This window comes from Patiria miniata, unplaced genomic scaffold (assembly GCF_015706575.1).
Source record: "Patiria miniata isolate m_02_andy unplaced genomic scaffold, ASM1570657v1 HiC_scaffold_1, whole genome shotgun sequence".
Taxonomy (NCBI): Eukaryota; Metazoa; Echinodermata; class Asteroidea; order Valvatida; family Asterinidae; genus Patiria; species Patiria miniata.
Genome location: NW_024037047.1, coordinates 2,805,713 through 2,818,389, shown reverse-complemented (window position 1 = coordinate 2,818,389; position 12,677 = coordinate 2,805,713). Strand labels below are relative to the sequence as shown.

General features: G+C 43.0%; 1 protein-coding gene across 1 annotated transcript; it reads right to left on the bottom strand.

The window, feature by feature from the left end:
- Window positions 1-7,118: 7,118 nt before the first annotated feature.
- LOC119738706 lies at window positions 7,119-10,695 on the bottom strand. The gene is made up of 4 exons (XM_038213673.1): window positions 9,837-10,695; window positions 8,105-8,425; window positions 7,669-7,719; window positions 7,119-7,562 (listed from the first exon to the last, which is right to left on the bottom strand). The coding sequence occupies exons 1-4, from the start codon at window positions 10,591-10,593 to the stop codon at window positions 7,447-7,449; spliced, it is 1,245 nt and encodes a 414-aa protein (XP_038069601.1). The 5' UTR covers window positions 10,594-10,695; the 3' UTR covers window positions 7,119-7,446.
- Window positions 10,696-12,677: the final 1,982 nt, after the last annotated feature.

Here is a 12,677-nt window from a genome sequence, read left to right as displayed (position 1 = left end):
AATCCACATTGACTTTCGTTCGGATTGCATTTGTCGCGCTTAAAACACTGTATTGTTACGGTCAATATAGCTTCATTGGTTGACGGTTTCTTATGAAATTAAATCTCGTAATGTTAAACATAATGACAAATCACTACACGAAAATTCAATTAAAAAAAAGCCACTCTTTACAAGTTATTGAGGGGCCGGGAGCTCGTTAAAAAAAGCATTTGAATAGGAAAAAAAGGCAGTATTTAACTTTGGTGGGGGGGGGGGGTAAATAAACCTCTGACCCTATCCAGTTGTATTTCAAAGTTGATATACTTGTTAATTGAAAATGGAAGACATGCTCATGTCATGCCTGTGGTTTAATTCCCATAGATAAGAGGAACTTGAGTCAGACACGAACATGAACAATTTCTGTTACATATGGATTTTGCTTTCAAGGGTCGTGCATTGAACCACAACTCGTTTATGTGTAAAACGATACGAGCCTTCGAGACAAGTGCAAAACGCTGAGAAATTCCTGCATGGAGGAGCTCTTTTCATGTTCGTATCGGGCTCCGGTTCCTCTTACAGGTCCCATGCGAATGACAAGTCACGGATAGCCAAATAATGTTATAATGCAAGCAGTGGTTCAAGTCTCACATTCACTGCATCTTTTAAAAAAGTTAATGAGATAATTCCGCTTCTGGAGCTAATCTGGCGCGTAAGAGTTGCATTCAAGGTAAAACAAAGGAATCAGCGACCTCGTAATAAACGCCTCACCTAACACATACCAAATTACTTGTCAAAGTGTGTGTATCTGAGTTTTCGTCGTTACAGTACTGTGGCGGGAACCCCCCGGGCCAGCCCTAGTCTGTTAGGATAACTCTGACTCCTATTGGGGTGAAGACAATCTTCCCAAACCAAGGCTCTTCCCTAGACGAGAGATCACTCAGAGCAACCTTCTTGGCTTTGGGTGCAGGTCTGTTTTGGTAGAAATCTAACGCCCGATTTTGAATGATTGTTAATTACCCTGTCAATTGCACGATAAACCTTTAACAGATACACCTGAATCAGAATTGTCGGTAACCTCAATCAACAATGATCATAATTTATTCAACAATAATCAATAAATATACAGTAATTGGAATTAATAGGCGTGGTTGTTCTATTACCTGGGTCCTTGAATTATTAAAGAGATGAGCCAGGCCTACTGCACGCAGCAGCAATGCGCAACAGCATCCGAAATGCACAATAATGCACTGCAATGTCACCAATGCATCACAATGTCTACAATGCGCCCAAGCAACAGCAATGTACAACCGCATAGGCAATGTACAGCATCAACCATGTACAGTAGCACAAGCAGTGCACAGTAGTACAGCCTTGTACCCGCTACGCATCGACCATGCAAGCCAGTCAGCAACGTACAGCATTGTACTTGCTACACATCCGCCATACTTGCCAGCGTAACCCCAGCACAGCTCATACGACTATGTACAATTCGCGCATAAGCATTCCCCACAACGCAGAGCAGAAGTATTTGAACTTGACTTTATTTAATCTCATAATTTACATGAGTACAAGGTGATAGGTAGATAATAAATACAATTAATATAGATGCGGAACCCCTAAGAAAGCTTAGCTTGTGGGTATGGACCCCGATAATTAGCATGATTATACATACAAATGGATTATAAACACAACAAACATGAAAAAAAACAAGACAATGGGATGAAAGGCAAAAACCGGAATAAATGGAAATAAATTACAATAATGTGTAGGTAAATGATGATAGAACAAAATCATTTGCATAATCAAGAAGAACACCTCTGATCAGTAGCTAAACGTTAATAGTGAAAAAGACTCAAAGTTGAATTAAAAATGCCAAGCTTAGCCCATCGGCAGAAGTCCATTCACCGTAGGATGACGAGATGCAGGACTCCCGACACCTCAAGGTACGAAGCTTGTGCGTTTTAGGAGACGACATGCCCCGACCCTGACCCTTAATGTGACTCGACAACGACTTCATCAGCATGGCCACAGACATCAGACTTTTCTCTAAAGTCAACAGCCTCTGCGCCGCGCTACTCCAGATCGAGTCGAACAGCTATCACCACCTTGCAATTGGCGGGCCCTCGGGCCAGCAACCTTTGCTGTTCGACCGTATGACTCGCATCCTCATGGTCACATGCCTCTCGTTTCATTGGACACAGACCCACTGACGAGTTGTTTACTCTAGCTGATTAACTGTTGCCTTCCGCCTCGACTGGTCTAGTTGCGAAACTTAACAGATCGCCAAGTACCGGTGTAGGGTTTATGATCCCCAAATAACCAACGAACGGGTTGGTACTCGCCTTGACCCATTCCAAGCCACCCTCAGGAATAACCGACAGATCCTCATCTGGACCGTCTGCCTCCCTGGCAATAGGCATCGACTGCGTTCTGGGGAATATCCCTGAGCTCTGTCCTTTCCAAGGTGTACTTTCCATTAAAGTCGCCTCCATCCCAACTTTAAGGGCTAACCCGGGCACCACACCTGCGCCCGACACTCTCCCCGTTGCTCCAGAGACAAACCCAGAAGTCTCTTCAGGCAACCGAAACTCAACATCGAAATCAACTCGATGGAGCACAGGCAAACTCTCGGCTTGCGTACCAAGGCTGGTCAAGGCAAGCACTCCGTCTCATCTACCCTCAAGGCAGTTGTCGTTTAGGCAATCTGTTACACCATCAAAAGAAGTCATGACTGGCTCGACAACAACTCCTCTTCTTCCCAAGAAGAAGCGTGTTCCGTTTGAGGCAATAAAAGTGGTCAAGATATGACGAAAGGTACATAACAACTTACCTCTTGAACTATCACAAGAGATGTTTTACTAATTTTACAAACATCAAATGATGTTTTACGCAAGCAACTTATATGTGTGTTCTATCGCTGGATAACTGAAACATTTTCAAGAATTAAAAATCTTATAATTTTACAATTATTTGAAGGGCATTTTTTTTAAGTGCAGTAAAATATTGCCATATATCTAAAGGGCGACAACTGACTCTTACGATAAAATGTGCATAATTAATAAAAGTTAAATAGATAAGATAAATTTGTACATATATACCGGTACACTTATCAGCAATGATTTTCTCCAAACTCGTCAGTATTTGTTCATGCAATAAGCAGGAATTTGAAATCACAATCGCCATTACAAAATCTCAAATTTCATATAACTTCGTCAAAGCACGCCTTGTTCTAACTTTACAATATTTTCTTTGATGTATCGCAAAGGATTGGGATTGGGGCAAACAAATGTGGATGACCATCATTGACTTCACCCTGTAGGCTTCCCATGCAGCTCCTGGGTATATTTTCTAACGTACTTTTTTCGTAATTTTTAAGGTGTCAGGTGAAGACATTTTTGTTTCCAACATCAAATATTGTCCCATGCAATTTATTTGGCGGCCATCTTGGAGGCCATCTTGGATTTCGACTAAATCAGTTGACATAACTTTTGAACCAGGCCTCATAGGAAGACAAATAAACACGCTTTTTTTCGGGGTAATTTGGGTGTTAGGAATCGATTGAAAGTGTTATTTTTAAAATTTAGAGGCCACCTTGGCGGCCATCTTGGATTTCGACGAAAATGTATTATTTGACGTAACTAATTTTGAACTAGCCATCATAGTTAGACAAATAAACACATTCTCCGGGGTAATTTGGGAGTGAGGAATCAATTGAAAGCATTTATTTCATAATTTTGCGGCCATATTGGTGGCCATCTTGGCGGCCATTTTGGATTTTGACGAAAATCAGTTGTTTTAAATAATTGTTGAAGTAGGCATCATACTGGTAGGAAGACAAGCGAAAATGTTTTTTGGGGTAATTTGGGCTGGGCGAATCGATTGAATGTAATTATGTAAATGATTAAAACAGGTTAAATACCTTAAAACGTATAATATGATCTCAACATCTCGCCAAATACCAGTGTTCATGGAATGGAGGATCGAGCTGCTGCTTTCCCAATAAAGGATCCCAGTCCCGCAACGCAAGATGCTTTAATGCCACAAGAGACCAATGATGCAAAAGCGGGTTGTATTAAGGCATGAAGATGGCAATATGACAGCATATCTCAAAACAGGCACTGCTGAAGTCCAAGACAGGAGAAGTTTTCACCGATCGAGAGAAACAGCTGGAACGTTAGGTGAAACACTATCTTTAGCTGTATGCCACACAAAACGTCGTGACAGATGCCGCCCTGAAGGAATCCATCCCAGACCAGCCTGCTGTCCATGGAGGAGCTACAGACTCACTGCCATCACAGTTCTTTGGAAGAGCTCAGAAAAGCAACTGACCACCTTGCCTGCATGTGGGAAGGCTCCTGGAACTGACGGTATCCCACCTGAAGTCATAAAGAGCGGAAAACCTGCGTTGCTGCGATGTCTTCTTGAAGTCCTCTGTCTCTTCTTGAAAAAAAGGTCACGTTCCGACATGCGTGATGCAAATGTCTTCACTTTGTAAAAAAAGGCAACAGGTGCCATTGTAATAACTATCACATAATCTCTCTGCTCAGCTTAGCAGGTAAGGTCTCTACATGCGTTGTCCTGTTCCCATCTACAGAGCCTCGCCTAATGTGTCCACCCCGAGTCACAGTATGGCTTCAAATCAGGCAGATCCAACGCGGAAGTGATTTCCTCACGACGCCAGCTGCAGGAGAAGTGTCAGGAGCAGCAAAAGCCACTCTACAAGACTTCATAGAGCTGACAAAAGGTTCTCTACACATAGTCAGCAGAGGTGGGCTCTTTAAACTGCTGCAAAAATATGGGCTGCCCCTAGGCGTTTTGGCATGGTAACATCCTTCTAAGAAGGCATGCACAGCACAGTGTACTTCAACGTTGCAACATCAGATGCTTTCTCTGTGTGGAATGGAGTAAAAATTCTCTTCGGTATGTTTTTCATCATGCTCCTACAGTACGCTTTTGAAGACTGCTTCAAGGTTGTCTGTGCCTGAATACCAAAGCTAATGTCAAACTTTTTTAACACTGTTCGCCTTCGTTCCAAAACTTTGCAAGGTCATCATCCGCGAACTGCTGTTTGCTAATGATGCAGTGTTGGCGTTCCACAACAAAGCCCAGCTCCTGCGTTTCATAGATTACCTGTTCCACGGCTGCATTAAGTTTGGGCCGATCATCAGCCTGAAAAAAATGTCCTGTCTTAGAACATCGACACAGAGCTCTTGAACCATCTTATCACTGTGTACACCAAGATGCAAGTGTACAAGGCCTGTGTCCTCAGTTACACTCCTTCACGGTTGTGAAGTCTGGACAACCTATGCCGGTCAGGAGAAGACAGCTTCCATCTGCAATACCTCAGACGCATCCTCTGCATAAGCTGGCAGGATCTGGTGACCAACACGGATATTTTAGAGCATGCTGATATCGCGAGCACGGCTTTTCTCTTCTCTGCATGTGACGTCTTAATAGCATGGGCCATGTCAGGAGGATGGACTCGGGTCGACTCCTAAAATCATCTTCTTTATGGAGAACGTGCCGAAGTTACAAGACCTGCAGGGCGACCCTATCTCCGCTATTAGGAAATCTGCAAGAGAGAACTGAAGTCATCTGGAATATGCACCAACAGCTGGGAAAGCACTGCAGATGACAGTGAACGTCATTGGGAAGCTTTGAGTAGGGCTGAAAATGTTAGAAATGGCTTACTGACAGACAAGGGAGCCAAAACGACAAGAGCGGGCGCCCTCATCATTCACCTGCACTCCCTGTGGTAGAGACTGTCACTCCAGAATGGGTCTTTCCAGTCGCACTAGAAAATGCAACAGACATTGATCGATCTAATGACGTGACAGCTAAGACTTGTCGTGCTACAATCGTCAGCCATGACATAGTGATGCCATAGAAGAAGTCATATTCCAGTGGAACATTGGAATAGAGTAGAATGTCAGTATTAGGCCAAAAAAAATAATAAGTCGGTCTCTGGTCAGCGCGCGCGTCGATTTTAATCATGCGTGTCGATCTTTTTTTTTTTCCAAAATGTTCCGCGGTAGCTCCAACAGCGCCCCCTATTTCCGCACCTCCTCAATTTTTTTTTGACCAAAGAGCACCAAGGAATGGGAAATTGCACCAAGGCAAATGATCGAAAGCACCAAGGCAAATTATGGAGGACACCAATGTACATGAGGACACCAAAAAAAACAAAATAGTACCCCACCTTGTCTGTACAATCCAAGAAAAGAAAAAAAAAGCCGCATGGCCGCGTCAATTCCGGAACTTTGGTCTGACCAGAGACCAAATATTTTTTTTTTTTGCCCTAATGGCACAAATTTTGGGGTATGAGTACACAAAGCAATGGTGGGAGGAAATTGTTCTAATACAATTGTAATACTGAGCGACACGACAAAAAAGCTAGAGAAGTGGTATTATCAATGACATTCCATCGCCATACTGAACGTCTAGTCGTCATCTTCAAGAAACTCATCATAATCAGTCTCTTGATGCTCTTCGTCCATTGATCCTCTGCCTCCTCAACAGTTTTCTACAACAAGTCAATGAGTGATGGGGAGGAATAAGGTCGCAGCACCATACTGACATGGTTATCCACCACCGCACTGAAACTATGATATGATTGTTGGTTCATTATCACTATTTCCAGATAATACTACACAATTAATCTTACATCTTAATTTTTCTTCCTATGATACTTCAAAAGTTATGTCAAATAATTGATTTTTATCGAAATCCAAGATGGCCCTCACGGTGGCCGCCTTCTTGAAAATACTTATTTCCTTTCCAATTTACTCATATTAATATGAAACATGATACTGCATGTTGTCTCGATAAGATCGCAACAGTTTAATTTTAAAAATCGTGTTTTCGTAACTCACGCCGTGTTCGCGCTGCGACGAATTGACTGTTTTTTACCCCAGACACCGCATACAAAAATAAACGCTAATGTAACGCATATCCAGGCACCAGACTGTTCCTCATTTGCATACGTGTTCAAAAATCTTGCACATGCAAATGATCAAATACCAGGGTGAGAGAGCAGGTAGTGGTGGGCGCGTACTGCTTGACACCCTGGGGACGAGGTTGCTTGGGCCAATATTTGACGTTGAGAACATCAAAATTCATTCACCAGACACCTTAACGATTACACAAAAAGTAGGTTAAAAATGTATGGGAGTGCATGGGAACCCTATCTTCCATCTAGACTACTGTGAACAGCGTCACAACCTTGCTTGCCAACCAATCACGTAGCACTATTTTGACTTCCCCTGGAAGTCGTCACACAGAAATTGGCCAATGAGAGTGCTTGAAAATCTGTCACCTTGGTTCGAGGGTAATGGGTACGAGCAAAAGTTATTTTTACGTGGGACATTAAACCGCGAACCTGTAAAGATTAGCCATAAAAGGACTGTGCTTATTACCACCTTCACAGCAGAACCAAAGTGAACTTTAAGAACAAAGCAGCCCACAAGTCTACATGTCGCGACGAGATTTCGTACAAACAAACGGATATCTTCCGTTCTCCAAATCCTCTCCACTTCTGTCAAAACTTCCGTAGTATTCTTGTCCAGTTTTGGCCACGAACAATCCTATGTAAAATGAAGATGGAAACTTATTTGCAAGGATTTCTGACAGTTATTAATAATTATCTTGTTTTCGGCTTAATAACATCTTTTAAGATAAAAAAAACATTACCTGCGTTTCCATGGCTACTGTACAAACCAACAGTTGCTTCCAGGACCTGTCCTGAAAATATAAATACAATAAAATAAGCGTTAGGCATATTTCACCATTCACATGAACACACAGTCTTTTTTTACTATACGCCTGAGGTCAACTATTGTGTTTTCCTTTGTCCCTCTAATATAACACTTTCCCATAGACTAAGCACATAACCGTACGATCGAGGACCGGTTTTAACAATAGGCACCGTCGTCCAAGGGTCAAAGGCTCCTTTGTGCTCCTTTTGTTGTCTGTCCTCGAGCGTAATACAATACAAGAGCACTCTGACTTTCTAATAATCATTACTTGATCCACGATTCACATGAACAATCTGATTTTCTTTTAATCATAATACTTTGATCCACACCAGATTGCATTTGCCATTTTTTTTTTGGGGGGGGGGATATACCTTGCCGGATAGACACAGAAGCATTCCTTGCGCCAGAGTTTGCCGTGCAGGTGATGATGTCACCCTCAGCGATGGGTCCGTGTCCCTGATCGATGACCAGGGCAGACTGCACCACGCACGGTGAGAAGCTGGTCGGGGTAATCTCACAGCCTTCCTCGGTGGAGTTTCGGCCCAGGTCCTGCCACTGCGCTCGCTCTTGGTGGTACACGCTCCAGTAAATTGTGGGTCCAGTAGAGGCGCTTGCCGTGCAAACATAGCGAAGACTTCCGCTGTATTTGAAAGTGGTATCGATGTACAGGCTGCGAATTCGTAGGGCCCAATCTGTAGAGACGCACAACACATATATACATGTAAACAAATGATTTTAGATCCATTTTCCTGATAAAAAAAATCAGGAACTTCAGGCAGTATAGTCCTATTACAGTGGCGTAGCACGGTTATATTTTTTTTGGGGGGGGGGGGTTAAATTGCTGAAATGTGAACATTGCCTTTTTCTCCGTGTGTTTAATGTGTGTATGTGTGCGTGTACAAACAGTGCCTTATGGGGTACCGGCAGTGGCGGCGGAACGTGTTTGAAACTTGGGGGGCATCACCCAAAAGGGGCACTTGCAAACCCGTGCTGAAATTTCGACAGTTTTTTTTCCACCGGACCCTTGGCCTCCGTAAAATCAAATAGTGTGTGAAGGGGGGGGGGGGGGTGTTACCATCTTCCAACATAGGGGGCACTCTTCAAAACCAATGATTATATGCATTATGTGCCCATTTTCAGGGCGTATTTTATGTGTTTCGGGGCTTGGTTTTCATATTCCTCATTGATAGCAAAACTATTATTGGAAAATGGTTACTTCTAAGAAATAGTAAAGATACTTTAAGGGCATTTTTGTTTTATCTGGAGGGGGCACTTTAATGCTCGAGGGGGCACATTTATGGGGGCAAAAGGGGCACTTGGGAAAATCGGGGAGGGGGAATGCCCCCCCCCCCCCCCCCCCGGTTCCGCCGCCCCTGGGTATCGGAACAATGGGAGGTACCCCACAAGGGGTACCCCACAAGGGATACCCACCGACTTGCGGGGTACCGTTTTGGTACCCCCTAAGTTTTTTTTCAAGAAATAGATTATGGATTCTACTCAAAAACTAGGAATTTCCAAGATGGGTTGATCCGTCGCAAATGGAAGAGGTTTAGAAAAGGGATATTAAGTCCGAATTTCAGCCCAGAAATTTAACTATGGTTAAAATAAGAGCATTTTGACATAAGAGTGCGACGTTGCAAATTTTTAGTACACGGGAACAAAGAAAGTACCCCACTTCTATGCCTGGGCGTGTGTGTTTGTGTGCATGTGGGGGGGGGGGGAGTAAACAGGATGTGTAGAGTACAACATTTTCATGTATGGTTCAGGGACCATATACCACAGTTTGAAGTAAACGTTATAATCATGCGGTCAAAATTCACTCAACTATTTGCTGGTAAAAGTTCACTGACTCCTGATAAAGGTATTCTCACCACTATTAAAGTTTGACTATGTTTGCGTGAAGAAATTGTGAGACAAAAATTTCATGATCCACAATTTTCGGAATAATTGAACAATTATTGTTTAATATACCTCTCATAAAAACGAGTACTGACTCCGCAGAGGGGGTTTATTAAAGAAATGTGGAATTCAGGTGTATCCATCAGTGTATTTTTAGCGTACTCTAGCAAACTGTCCCCAATACATCATGAAAATCATACTCACCAAGGGACCCGCAGGCGTAGAGGTTGGCTATTTGTTCTTTGCTGAGGAGATGATCAAATACCATTAGATTGCTGTAGGCTGCTGAACCTCCGGATGTCAGAGATGATGGTATGATCCCAAAGCATGGATTGGCGTTGCCTAAAATCAGCTTGGTGCATCCATCATTTGGCGAAGTTATTTCTGTTGGATCATAGCACCTGCCAAACTCCTTGCCGTCCAGGTACAAGACAAGTGACTTTGTTGGTGACAGATCCACAGTAGCGGCCAGGTGGAACCATCTATCCATCGGAATCTTATTCGTCTCGTACTTCAGATAGTATGTCCACGATTCACTCCGAGCTCCGAACAAGAATTTGTTATCCGAGTTCCTGTACAGGAAGGTGATGCCCCGTCCTCTCCAAGTACGTCCTCCCACTGAAACAAAATACCTATTACTGGTGAAACTTGTCGACGAGTTGATCTTGAGCCATAGTGACCAGGTCACGCTGTGTGAAGCACACACGTCAGGATCAGAGACGCAGGTCCCAGCGAAATTGCCCAGGTTGATGTAGGCACCCTCTCCGGTGTAAATCGAGCATTTCTGCTCGACCACTTCGGGGGAAGGAACCATGTTGTAGACACCTGTGCCAATCTCACTTTTAGTGATCACAACAGGTGAATCATAATCATTGCATGATTGACCACTTGTCTCCGCATTGGAACCCAGTGAATTGTAGTAAATCATGTTGTAACTTTCTGGAAAGAGAAACAAAAACATAAGGGGAAATTTTGTTTTTACTAGAACACAATGTTTCCCTGTAATTTTATTGAGAGTTTAACGCACGGACGCTCTTAAAACAAATTGAATAGGGAGGATTAACTGCTAACAAGGGTTACGATTGTTGAGTAGATGGGAAGGGACTGATAACAAATTTGACGACGGGCTATACTCCATGCAGTAAGGTACATCCATGGAATTCATTTCGGTCACTCATAGGGGGGGGGGGGGGTCAACCTAGCTGGAAAGTTAACAAATGTTCATGTATACAGCAATGATCCACATGCATACCAATGTAAAGAAATGGACGTCTGCCGGGCACACCGTGGTGGGTGTGGTCAGGAGGGCCACGAGACAGGGGCCTCAAAATTGAGCTAGATCAGCTGGTGAGTTGAAACCCACCGATCGAGTGAAACCCGCTGGAAAATGTTGGGCCTAGTCCCAGGTATCATGAATGGCCACTGCCAGACATTTTCAGTGATGGAAGGTGCCCGCCAGACATGAAAAACCTGTATAGGAGGGGGCGTGGCCATAACCCCCTCCCATTCCTTTTCGCTGATACAGTTGCAACGCCACGAAATAGACACAATGTAAAACCGGTTTTTATACGTGCCTTAATGCTTGAAAAAAATTAAAATGTAACTTACGAGTAATTTAAGATCAGACTAATTAACTTAAGAGCGACGCCAATAGCATGGAGGGGGCGGGGCCGCCACCCCCTCCAAGCATATTTTCGTTCATATCATCGCAATGCATTCTATTAATCCTGTCTAGTTTTCCTGGCATGTTTGCCGATGCATTTTTGCTATTTTGTTCCATTTCTAAAAAAAAAAAAAAAAAAAAATGTTCTCATCGAATGTCAATTTCCCGAAACAAGTAGGCTATTGACCAGGTTAGCAGTGCATGTACATTAAATTACACGTGCTAGGGTCGGAGCTTATAAAAAAGGTACGGATAATTAATACTTTAAAACTAACGAGAAAAGGGTTTTCTGCACCTTTTCCCCTGTTCAGTTATACTTTAAAAAACATTTGGACACAAGGTAAAACATTGTTACGTTATAACAATTGTTATTTCACCCTCTTGTGGGCGTGGCCTAAATGTGTAAATCAGGGTGTGATTAAGAGCACGTTAATTCAAACGAGGCAAATTTGTAATTTTGCTGACAAATGACAGTGGTACCGGTATGAAAAAACGTGCCATACGGGGACATTAAGGCTTGGAGGGATTGATGGAGAATTATATATGAGAGACAAAGAGAGTATAAGGAGGGGGAGATACATGGAAGAGGGTATTTTGGCTCGGGTGAAAACGGGGGAGGGGGTTGGGAAGGAAGGGGCACAGGAAGAAAAAAAATCTCAATTTTTAAGTCTCCTATGATCCCACTTCTTGCCACTCTCTTTGTCACCCAGCCCGATATCTCTCTCAACCCCCACCCCATTTCGTTTATCCTCACCCAATCAAATCTCTTTTGTTCGTTGCCGGTCATTTCTTCTCTATTTGATGTTCACCTGTGGATCTCTCCTCTACTCAAATAATCCCTCTTTTGTGTGCTGGCCCCATACATTTTTCTTGTAAATGCCGTTTTGAGTTTTAATAATATCGTATTTCTAAACGCTGTGTACTCACACGAACGTAATACACTTGCCAGACTATTACGTCCCTTCTTCCTTTTTATTCTCTTTGGTTCCGATAATAATAATTAACTAAATACATATAGCGTTTACCTCGTCGGGTCGAATTTCTATAGACCAACTTGGGTACCATTGCCCCTATTTTCTCCCTTTGCTCCCGGGTGTGTTCAGACGCACCTTGTTCCGTAGTGATGGGGACAAAGACTTGTTGCTAAGATGTATTTGTAGGAACAGAAAACTGGGGGGACAGCAGGAAGTCGACATATCTCATTCCTAAACTTTGCATAACAAAATTAAAAAAAAAAAAAAAAAAAAAAAAAAACTTCCCCTTTACGTGGTGACGGCCCGTCCAATGTGTGTATTTACGTGCAATCGTCGAAATTGTCCCTCTTGTGTTATTACTTTTACTTTTTAGGAAGACATCCCACGTGTTTTGTATTTGTTGAACCC